We start from the raw sequence: 12,394 nt of genomic DNA on the forward strand, positions 1-12,394 counted from the left end.
ATTACTGCAGTAATGTCACTGGTAACCCCAAAAGTGTCAAAAATGTCAGTCAAGGGTCCGATCTGTCCGCCGCAATGTCGCAGTCCCACAAAAAAAAAAAAAAAAAAAAAAAAAAAAAACAAAAAAAATCGCAGATCGCCGCCATTACGCGTTAAAAAAAAAACACCAAAAATGACAGAAATCTTTCCCTTTGTTAGTAAACGCAATAACTTTTGCGCAAACCAATCAAAATACGCTTATTGTGATTTTTTTTACCAAACATAGGTAGCAGAAAACAAATTGGCCAAAAATTTTTTAAAAAATTGGTTTTTACATCTTTTTTGGGGGGAATTTCATATAAAAAAAATGTTAAAAAAATATTATTATTTTTTCAAAATAAACACTCTTTTTTTGTTTATAGCGCAAAAAGTAAAAATCGCACAGGTGATCAAATACCACCAAAAGAAAGCTCTGTTTGTGGGAAAAAAAGGACGTAAATTTCGTTTGGGTACGGCGTCGCACGACCGCGCAATTGTCAGTTGAAGTCGCACAGCGCCGAATCGCAAAAAGTGGCCTGGACGGAAGACAGCAAAATCCTCCGGTGGTAAAGTGGTTAAGGAGATATTAGCTTGTTTGGCAGCCGGTGACTTCACCAGGGCATGCCCTATGAAGGAACAGCATACTTCTGCCTTTCCTTCAGAGCTCTGTGCTGTGGCTCCCATATCTGTGCGCAGGAGTGACATTGTGGCTCAACCATTCAAGCAGCCGGTGTACTGCCGAAAACCCCAACCTGACGAAATCTCCAACCAAGTTATTTCTGAGTGTAAACTGGAATTGGAGATTTCAAGCACTTGGTGTTTTCACACAACACCGGCAGCCTATACACCCAAGTACATGGTATAATTAGTGCAGATTCTTACATCGCTCGCTAGTAACCAAAAACATGGCCGCCTCCAAGGCGGTGACAACTAGCGGGTGGAGTAAGAATACCATGTACTCGGGTGTATAGGCTGCCGGTGTTGTGTGAAAACACCAAGTGCTCAAAATTATTCCCAGTGTACACTCACCAGAAATAACGTGGTTGGAGGTTTCGGCAGGTTGGAGTTTTTGGCAGGACACCGGAGCACACAACCCAGAAGAAAGACCGGGTGAAGACGGAAACCCTGTCGGAAGTGACAGAGGGTCCCTGGAGGGCTTTGTTTTAAGGTAAGCCCTTCATAATGTGCTAGTATGTGATGCATGACATATTGCAGGAGGAAAAAAATGTTGGTTCTCCTCCTCCTCCCCCCCTTAGGCTTACTACTGTACTGCTTTAAGGTCTCTTTTTTAGGGGATGAATAGAATCTGACATTATAAAGGCGTTACCCAGAAGTTATATTTTGAGATTTAATGCATCTCAGGATACGATTCGGGTTAATAAGGGTTCTTTGACCATGAATGAAAGCTTTAAAAACACAGCAACAGAAGTTTATTGGTAAATATCAGCTCATAAAAATGGGTAGATTTAACTTTGTATCAAACTATAAGTAAAAACCAAAAACCAAGCTCTCATTACACACACACACACACACACAACCCCCCCCCCCCCAAATACACACAGTTGCTAATGGAGATCACACAAACTCCTCATAAGGCAACAATAGGGGTCTGCCCAAACCTGCAGCAGATATTAGTATGCCAGGCCATGTCTGACAAGCAAAGTTTAATGCTGGGCAACCTGTTCCCAGTAATACATCACTATAAAGGAGTGGTAAATATGTGGGAGGCTAGGTGTACACTTTGCCTGATCAGAACAACCTGGTACAGAAGTGGGGGGGGGGGGGGTATACAGTTCACAAACCCATAAATAGTTAGGCATATCTGGTTGTAGAAAAAGCTAATCTGCCACCAAATACCTTCTAATCTACCCTAACTTACCTTTCTGGAGATGGGCATAGCTGCGACTAGTCAGTATGGTGAGGAAAACAGGCACATCTGCCTTTTTTTTGTGTTCACCAGCTTCAAAAAGAGCCTAGGAAAGAAATGAGGAGCAGATTTTTAAAAATGAAATCTGATTTTCAGAAAACACTGTCTGCAGGAGAATCTTCAAGGTCCTTGTGTTTTAAAATGACAGTGACTGATTCTCCACCAGAAAATATTTGGTAAAATTCACCTTCACTGCTTTAGATGAAGACCTCCCAAGTTCCTTAAGTGCAATACCTTCAATTTTAAATAGTTAGTGCATGCGGCTCCATTCACACCTATGCATGTTGCAGTTGAGCATTTTTGCAATGTTTTCCGCATTTAAGGTTTTTTTTTTTTGTTTGCATCAAACACGCTATAAAAACACGCTACATGCTTTTCTGCACAGTATCCATTGAAGTCTATTGAACCAAAAAAACAGATTTTGCATTAAAAAAAAGTCCCTGACCCTTTCCAAAAAGGCAGAGGCATAAAAGATGCATTGATGTGAACGTATTCCAAAAAGGAAACAAATGTTAAACATGTTCTGCAAAACAAAAAAAACGCACTGGTGTGAAAAGAGCCTTAAAACACCTTTGCAGCTCATCCTAAAGTGTTACTAAACCAACTACAGTAAAATCAATCTGTATATGCATTAAAGCATGCTGGTTATACTCACTGTGCAACCTAAGGGGTTATTCCTCTGCATTGCGTAAAAAGGCTGTTTGATCCTGTCACCTCTGATCCTCCACTCCTTCCACTGTCCCCCATTTCCTGATAATAGTCTAGACTCTACGGAATCAGGCTGGTCATGAACAGATTGGTGTGTATTGCTAGGTTTTTTTTTTCCTCTTTGGAGGATGCATGTGATCAGCACAGGGCCAATCAGCACTATCCAGACAGAGTGTCAGGGGTATTGCAGTCTCATAAAACAGTCAGAAAACTCCTACAAGCTTTAACCAGTGCTTGGCTGGAGACTGATAGAAGCCACAAGACTGCTATATGCTGCGGATAAGAAAAGGGTATTTAGTAAGTTTATATTTACTAAAATATTTGCATTTTCATGTCCTGTGTACTGAGGGAGAACAGATATAGTGAATGCAGGCTCCTGGGTTTAGTAACACTAGAAGGCTGCATCGATACCAATGAGTTTTTAATGCTTTTGCAGAAACGTAGGACACTATGAAACATGTTCACATAAGTGGATTTTTGCGCCTCTGCATTTTTGGAAAGGGTCAGACTTTTTTTTTTAAATGCAAAGCTATGCTTACTTTGATTCAGGAGACTTCATCGGAGAAACTGCAGAGAAGCATATACTGTATATTATATTTTTCTCAGAATACAGATCACTGTAAAGCACTGCAAAAATACATTAAATCAAGCCAAATAGGTGTGAATGTAGCTTTAAGCTGAACTCAAGGAGTTACAGCACTTTTAAAAATAATTTAGTTCATACAGAACTAAACTGTCAATCAACATTAAAGCCCCGTTTACACTTGAGCGTAGCGAAAATGCTGTAAAATGTGTAACACGTGTTTGGGTGATATCTATTCTTAATGGCACCCCAAAAGGCACAAACAAAAAAAAAAAAGGGGAGGTACAGGAGCTACTTTGGTGCGTTTGTTCAACATAGGGAAGCCCCTTCAAGTGAATGGGATGCCCTACACCGTTGTGAACCCCCCCCCCCCCCCCCCAAGAAAAAACCCCACCACGTGTCACGCAGGTGTGAATGAGGCCTAACAATTTTTAATCCTTATGCTGCTGCCATTATTAAATAGAAAAGTATATTATAGGTTTTCTCTCTGGTTTCTGGCCTAGACCAAACTGAAGTCATACATCCCAGGAGTCTTTGTAGGAATTTTTTTCCCCCTCATCTGGCAGAGGGGGGAGGAGGGGCTCTCTTAGCAAAGCACACCCTCCTGCATGTCCGAGCTAAGGGCAGTTTGATTCCAGGGAATAAATGTGTCATCTGCCCTTACTCAAAAGGACCATGGCTAGAAATGCTAGGGGGGCGTATTTTCAAGTGTTTTCTCAACAAAATAAAGCATGGAGACATGGATGGATGGATTTGCTTTAGATCCAAATTAAAGGTTTTGAGTTTATGATGCTCAGATACATTTTAGGTCACCACCTCACATTTCTTATTTATTATTTAAGGCTTTACAGTGCACCAGGAGTAAAGCTATTGCTATACATGCATGTCAGTAGATGCATGTATGTAACCGCCAGTGTAAAGGAGGCCTTCAAGTTAAAATATACCTAAAAAAGGCAAAACTTATTTTTAGAGTAATGAAGGGTTAGAGTAATGAAGGGTTAGAATTACTGTCGGGTCTTCATTGCCGTCAGTGTCCCGGTTACGGTGCGATTCATTCCAATTGTCCTGATCACCAATATTGCCAGGAATCAGGATCAAAAACTGAGGGTAAATCTTCCCATGGGAAAATGTGTTCCCATGAAAATGGTCTAAGAGCCATTACCCTCACACTGCAAAGATATCCTCATTTCTTGTTTAGTCAGGGAAGTAAAGTTTACAGGTAGTAAGAGGGGGAAAAAAAAAACAAACAATGGTTTTAACTTTTACTCTACCCAAAATAAAATGTATTTTGGATATACTTTAAACCTCAACAGATTGTCCTTCTGGGTGTTTAGGTACATAGGTGTTTCCAACTACATCTAGGTGTGGGTTTGGGATTTCTGGAGGGGGGGTCTTTGACACTTTTTAACCCCTTCATGCCTAAGCCTTTCTGATATTGGTTATTTACAACAAACCCTGGTACTTAAAAATCTCCATAGGCGACGTTTTAAAACATTTTAACATTTAGAGTTACAGAGGAGGTGCCAGAACTATTGCTCTCGCTCCAACAATCACAGAGATATCCTACATGTGTGGTTTGAACACCGCTTACATATGCGGTCGTGACTTATGTATGCGTTCGCTTCTGAACGCGAGCACGGAGGGATGAGGCACTTTTACACTGTTCTTTAAAATTTTTTTTTTTTTTTTTTTTTACTTTTATTGCTGTCACAAGGAATGTAAACATCCCTTGTGACAGTAATAGGCAGTGACAGGTACCCTTTATGGAGGGATCTGGGGTCTAAGACACCCCAAATCCCTTCTTTGCACTTTAAGCATTCAAAAAACGGCAAGTTTGGCAGCTGCAGGAATCATCCTGGTACAACCCCTTGAAGCCGAGGCTATTGGAGAATAGGAAAAGATTAGTTTTTATCACCCCCACTGCATATATTTACCTCTCCATTTGTACTGGTGACCGTTATCTATTCTGTTAGGAGAAATCCAACATTTCATAGTTGCCCCCAGAACAAGAGGTGAGGGGAAATCTGATGAGGACAACTGTTTGAGGAGAACTCCCCTCAGTTAGAAGATTAAGTGCCGGTTCACACTAATACGACTTGTCAGGCGACTTGGTCAGCCTGGCAAGTCGTGCACCGTCGCGGTCATTGAGTAGTACAGGACCGGTTCTAATAGGAGCAACACAAGTCGCTCCGACTTAGAAAAAGGGTCCTGTACTACTTCGGGGCGACCTCGAGGCGACTTGCATTGACATTCATTTTTTGAAGTCCGTGCAAGTCGCGCTGCACGCGACTTCACTGGTCGCCCCCTAAGTCGGAGCGACCTAGTGTAAACCGGCACTTTAACTTCCTGTATTTTTTTTTTTTTTTTTTTAAGTAGTATAAAAAGCATAAACTAAAGGCACTTGTTCTTAGTTTGATTCAGTGGAGAGGGATAAGAACACCTGTTAGCAATATTTTTATTGCTGTGTGGCCTGGTTAGGGAGATTTACCATCTCTAAAAGTTCTGTTTACCATTATCATTGAAAGTTAAAGAAAATCCCTCAAAAAATAAAAAAATGCTCAAGTGCATACAGGCATTCCCATTGTCTTTGGGACCAAAAATGCTAAAATCTGCCCTAAAAGTAGCTCTTGGAGCATCAGGCTTTCAGCTGTAGGTATCTGAGAGCTCATATGTGAACAGTCGCCATTAAAATTTTGACATTTTGGATGCTGAGAATTTTGCCGCTCAACTGTAAAAGAAGCAGCGAAGTTACCAGAAACCTTTAGGGAGAGAAAGAACTTTCCATTGCTGACCTTTTGAAAAATACCTGTTCTGCCTGTCTTGGACTTTATCAGTACTTTACAACTGTTGCCCGCTACACTAAATTAGGAATTTGATTTAGTAAAGCCAGAACCTTTAAAAGCACAAAACAATGCTGTTATTTATCTATGCGTTATTTATTGATTGCAAGTAAAACCTATATATAAAGTTTGTGCAACACTCGGATGTTAATTCTTTTGTGTCACAAAAATGGATAAATGCAGTCACTAGGTGGCAGTGCTGCATAAAACAAAAAATTACTGCTGAAATATTGATACCTACATCTATCTCTATCTAGAACGTAAACTGACATCCATTAACCACTTCAGCTCTGGAAGATTTTACCCCCCCCCCTTAAGGACCAGGCCATTTTTTGCGATTCGGCACTGCGTTACACTAACAATTGCGGCGTCGTATGATGCTGTACCCAAATACAATTGATGGCCTTTCCCCCCCACAAATAGAGCTTTCTTGTGGTGGTATTTGATCACCTCTTCGGTTTTTAGATTGAAGAAAAAGAAAAAGAAAAAGAAAAAGAAAAAGAAGAAGAAGAATTAAATTTTTTTTTACCAGTTTAGGCGAATTTGTATTCTTGCTACATATTTTTGGTAAAAAAAAATAAAAAAATCCTAAAAAGCATATTTTAATGGGTTTGCACTAAGTTATAGCATTTGCAAGCTACGGGATAGATTTTTGGACTTTTTTTTTTGGTAATGGCGAGGATCAGCGATTTTTAGTGGGACTGCAACATTGCGGCGGACATATCCGACCCCTGACATTTGACACCTTTTGGGGACCAGTGACATTAATATAGTAGTCCGTGGTAAATAATATGCACTGTTACTGTATAAATGACACTGGCAGGGAAAGGGTTAATACTGGGGGTGATCAAGGGGTTAATTGTATGCTTACTTGTGCTTGCCAACTGTGGGGTTGGGGGTTGGGGGGGCTCTGTGACAGGCAGAGAGATCGGAGTTTCAGCTTCGCTGAAAACACACAATCTCTCTGCCTGTCTGACAGAAGAGCCGTCTGCTTTGTTTACATAGGCAGTTGGCTCTTCTGTCAGGGTCTCTAAAGATCACGGGAAGCTGGCAGCGATCAAGCCCGCTCCTCCCGCAGTCTGACTCCCGCTGTGTCCAATCGCAGCTGGAAGCGCGGCTCCGGTGGCGCACCACTGAGACCGCGTGCGCATAATCCCATAGATCTACACGATTATGCGCAGCCGAGCTGCCCTGCCACAGTAAATCTGCGTGGGGCGGTCGGCAAGTGGTTAATATTATATCCATTTGTGATATAAAGAGAATGATTTAAAGCATAACTGTACTTTTAGGGCAATTCTTTAAACTCAGGGCCCTCTTCCCCTTTTATGTCTTCCAAGTTGCACACTTACCTGTCCACAATCAATGGATATTTATATTTACTGTGGGGCTACTGGATGCCACAAAGCCTACTCTCCAAAAATGACCTGGCTAGGCCACGTGCACAGTAGATTCCCCATTTTTTCCTAAAGAAAGTGGCCCCACAGGTAATAGATCTGTCCTGGACATGTAAATGGGTAACTACTTTTCAGATGAGGCAATCTGCATTTCCTTTACCCCTAGTTTTCATTTCACATTTGAATATTTTGATATTTTAGGACTTTTTTTTTTTTTTTTAGTAGGAATTGGTACTCCAATCCCAGTCGACGCCTTCTGAGGGGGAAACCCGTAGTTTGGAGCCAGCTGCGTGGTCACCACGCACGGACTGCACTGCAGGCGGCTGTGCTCTTGATATGCTGCTATCGTCAAGATTTTTAATGAAAGTGCAACTTTTTAAATAAAATTTTTTTTTTTAAATAAGAGGTAATGCACTATCAGCTTCTTCTTTCAACACCGAACTGAGATCTCTGGAGTGTCGGGGCGTGGGTATGGTCCATCCAGCCTCCTGGGGTCAAGCGTTCTGATCGGTGGGATTGCCGGATCCATAGGTATTCTATTGTCTGATGGGACGAGTAACATCCTAAGAGCTTATGCTAGGTTTTAGCTTTCAAGGCCTTGAGACTTTTCACGTTGGGGGTTGCATGCAGTACTTGGAAGAATTATTGCTGGCAAAGTTTCTCAGCTTTCATTCAACTGTTTTGTTGAACATCACCAATTATTTTATGTATGCTGGGACTTCTATGTGAAAGCTTTGATTTTTTTTTTCACAATTGGACGAACTGAAGGCTGTTATCAAAGCAACCCAGGCTTCCATATCACCTCTGCAGTGCCACGCTGCATTGAATCATGCAAAAGGAGCCCTGACCAAGTATTGAGTGCATACTATACTGTAAATGGGCATACTTTCCAGTAAGCCAACATTTCTGTATTAAAAAACACTTTAAATTGGTCTTCTGTAATATTCTAATTTTCTGAGATACTGAATGTTGGGTTTTCACTAGCTGTAAACCATAATCCTCAAAATTCAAAGAAATGTTTGAAATATATCAATGTGTGTGCACTGCTTATGAACTTTTATAAATTTAATTACTGAAATAAATGTATCTTTGATGATATTCTAATTTTATGAGATGCACCTGTATAGCAATAAATATGCTCATCTTTCTGTGTTTTTTTCCTAAAATACTAAGGGGTCTACTTATAAAAATGTCACTGGATAAATGTCAGAAGCGTTTCCCAGCCATAACGAATATTCCTTGTATTATGCCTAATCGGTTTGATTGTCAGCTCCACATCATCTAAAATACCTCAAATCAAGAAAAGAAAGTATTATGGCCACGTGATGGATCTAAATTATTTTAATTTTAGTATTGAATTAGTGTAAGGATTCCAGCAATTCCTACCATTTCTGAAAAAAAAAGGTATAAATAGGATAATGTAAAAGCATAAAACAAATTACAGTACTATGTCACTGTCTTACCCTGGCATCATTATCAACAATTTCATCATTCACGCGGGTATCTTCACTTCGCGAAGCCTATAAGATATTGAACAAGAATTTGTTAAAAAATCACATTTAAAAAAATAAATTAAAATGTACAGATGTATTCCCTATTCCCATGAAATACAAGACCAGATTGCCATCTCGATAACCTATAGGCACAGGTTCTAACCCGACCAAGATTATTATACCAAAGTGAAGATTAACCACTTTACCACCGGAGGATTTTGCTGTCTTCCGTCCAGGCAACTTTTTGCGATTCGGCGCTGTGCGACTAACTGACAATTGCGCGGTCGTGCGACGCCGTACCCAAACGAAATTTACGTCCTTTTTTTTCCACAAACAGAGCTTTCTTTTGGTGGTATTTGATCACCTGTGCGATTCTTACTTTTTGCGCTATAAACAAAAAAATAGCGTTTATTTTGAAAAAATAACAATATTTTTCACATTTTTTTATATGAAATTCCCCCCCAAAAAAATGTAAAAATCAAATTTTTTTAAAATTTTTGGCCAATTTGTTTTATGCTACCTATGTTTAGTAAAAAAAAAATCGCAATAAGCGTATTTTGATTGGTTTGCGCAAAAGTTATTGCGTTTACTAACTAAGGGAAAGATTTCTGTCATTTTTGGTGTTTTTTTTTAACGCGTAATGGCGGTGATCTGCGATTTTTTTTGCGGGACTGCGACATTGCGGCGGACAGATCGGACCCTTGACTGACATTTTTGACACTTTTGGGGGTACCAGTGACATTTCTACAGTAATCAGTGCTATATATATGCACTGTTACTGTAAAAATGACACTGGCAGGGAAGGGGTTAATTTTATTGGAGAGGGAGGGGTTAATGTATGCCTGGTGCTTACTGACGTGTGGGGGGGAGGTGACTGTGTGACAGAAGGACAGATCGGATGTCCAGCTATGCTGAACACTCCGATCTGTCAGTCCCTGTCACTATGGAGATCCGCCCGCTGTGTTTACACACAGCGGGCGGATCTCCAGACTCTATCCCCGACGATCGGGGCAGAGCAGCGGCAATCGCCGCTGCTCCTCCGCTGGCCCGACTCCTGCTGTGAATGAACACAGCGGGAGCAAGCCTCCGGTGGCGCGCGAGCGCCGCCCACAAGGGGCGGAGTCCAGCGACGTAGGTCTACGTCGCTGGACGGGATCGCGGCACTTTGCCGCAGTAGCCTCAATGTAAGCGGGGCTAAAGTGGTTAAAGAGGAATTGCAGGCTATACCTAACTAACCTTAAAAATGCTCTTTCCCCCTCCTAACACACACACACATATACATACATATATACATACATACACACATACATATATATGGTTATAACTGCATGCGTGGTGACCTTGAACATGTTTGAACCTGCATGACAAGCAGCAACACTCTGACGTTCCGTTGATTGTGAGACGCCATTTGATTGGGTTTTCTGTAGTGTGCTGAAAAAATGCTTGAGATTGGTTGGAAAACCGTAATCTCCAAGAATGAAAAAAGCTTGTCAAAGTAAGTCAAAATTCAAAGCCATGCTCATTTTATTTTTCGATATCCAGGGTGTAATTTTGAAAGAATGGATTCCAGAAGGCACAACAGTTAAACCGCATTATAAGAAAGCTTTGATAAAACGGAGAGAAAGTCAAAAAACGGCCACAACTGTGGGAACATGGTTTAATTCCTCACCAGGACAATGTGCCTGCTTACACAGCACTTTCTTTGAAGCAGTTTTTGAGCAACAAGCACATTACTACACTTGAACTCCATATTCCAAACCCCCCCCCCCCGATTTAGCACCATACCACTTCTCTTTTCCCAAAAGTTAAATCAGTACTTATAACCACTTAAGCCCCGGAAGATTTTACCCCCTTCCTGACCAGGCCCTATTTTGCGTTTCGGCACTGCGTGACTTTAACGGACAATTGCGCGGTCGTGCGACACTGTACCTAAACAAAATAGATGTCCTTTTTTTCCCCACAAACAGAGCTTTCTTTTGGTGGTATTTGATCACCTGTGCGATTTTTACTTTTTGCGCTATAAACAAAAAAAAAAAAAAACTTTTCACTTTTTTTTTATATGAAATTTTTTATAAGAAAAAAAATGTAAAAATCTAATTTTTTTAACATTTTTAGGCCAATTTGTTTTGTGCTACATAGGTTTTAGAAAAAAAAAAAATTTCAATAAGCGCATTTTGATTGGTTTGCGCAAAAGTTATTGCGTTTACTAACTAAGGGAAAGATTTTTGTCATTTTTATTGGTTGTTTTTAACAAGTAATGGCGGCGATCTGCGATTTTTTTGCGAGACTGCGACATTGCGGCGGACAGATCGGACCCTTGACTGACATTTTTGACACTTTTGGGGGTACCAGTGACATTACTACAGTAATCAGTGCTATACATATGCACTGTTACTGTAAAAATGACACTGGCAGGGAAGGGGTTAACTTTACTAGAGATCAAGAGGTTAAGTGTGTCCCTAGGGGCGTGCTTCTTACTGTAAAGGGGTGTGACTAGTGATGTAACCACAGACATACGAGCCTACATAGCAGGATCGTATGATCTCTGCAGTTAGATCAGGGAGAATGACAGACGGCTTTGTTTACATCAGCCGCCTGCCTTTCTCCCTCTCCACCAGGAGATCGCGAGTGGCCGGCGGATCATCAGGTCCGCCGGCCACACACGCGGACATGTTATGGAATGAGCGGGGGCGGGAGCGCGCCTCCGGCGGCGCACGCTCGCCCCCTAGAGGCTTACAGGCTAGCGACGTAGTACTACGTCACTTTGCCTGTGCTGGGCTGACTGTCGCAGTAAATATACTGTGGGCGGTCGGCAAGTGGTTAAAAAGGGACACATTTGGAGTCAGTTGATGCTGTAAAGAAAACGGCGGATGTGTTGAAACAGCTGACAGGGATTTATTTTCTCCATGCCTTCGACCAGTGGAAAACAAGACTGCAGCAATGTATTAGTGCAAATGGGGAATATATTGAAAGGGGACAAGCATTAAATATGTAATGCATATAAAAGGTTAGTGTGATATAGCACCCTCCTAGATAGGTGCTAGGTAGGAAGAATAGTTTTGCTCTGCCTGCTTAGAAGGAGAGTAACAGGCAAAAACATAGTTGCTCTCTGCCTATCAGGGGAGCATGATCAATAGTTAGGCCTGCCCTATGTGCTCAATGTGCAAATTATGTGGGCTGAGGGAGTGTACCCACTGTTTCCAATGAGGAGGTTCATTGGACAGTGGAGGAAACCTTGCCTATGACGCACAGGGTTTTGTAACTGTCCCAGTGGGTTGGCACAGTGAGAGGTGCAGCATGGGATAGGGTATAAGAGCCAAGAGCACGTGAGGCAGAGGGTCTTTGCGTGGGAAGCCAGGTCCTGGGAGGAGGGCGAGCCTACATAGCAGGATCGTATGATCTCTGCAGTTAGATCAGGGAGAATGACAGACG

At 41.5% G+C, this 12,394-nt stretch overlaps 1 protein-coding gene across 1 annotated transcript in view; it reads right to left on the reverse strand.

Moving 5' to 3' along the window:
- The window catches only part of LOC309564272 (annexin A1-like), a 70,960-nt gene that overhangs the window by 26,951 nt on the left and 31,615 nt on the right, over positions 1-12,394 (reverse strand). Inside the window, exons 8-9 of the mRNA XM_082268895.1 lie at positions 8,933-8,989; positions 1,897-1,990 (exon numbers count right to left, since the gene is read on the reverse strand). Of these exons, the coding sequence (XP_082125021.1) occupies positions 1,897-1,990; positions 8,933-8,989 (151 nt within the window). The remainder of the gene's footprint in view (positions 1-1,896; positions 1,991-8,932; positions 8,990-12,394) is intronic.

The sequence above is a fragment of the Pelophylax lessonae genome, assembly GCF_965119305.1.
Source record: "Pelophylax lessonae genome assembly, chromosome: 1".
NCBI classification, from domain to species: Eukaryota; Metazoa; Chordata; class Amphibia; order Anura; family Ranidae; genus Pelophylax; species Pelophylax lessonae.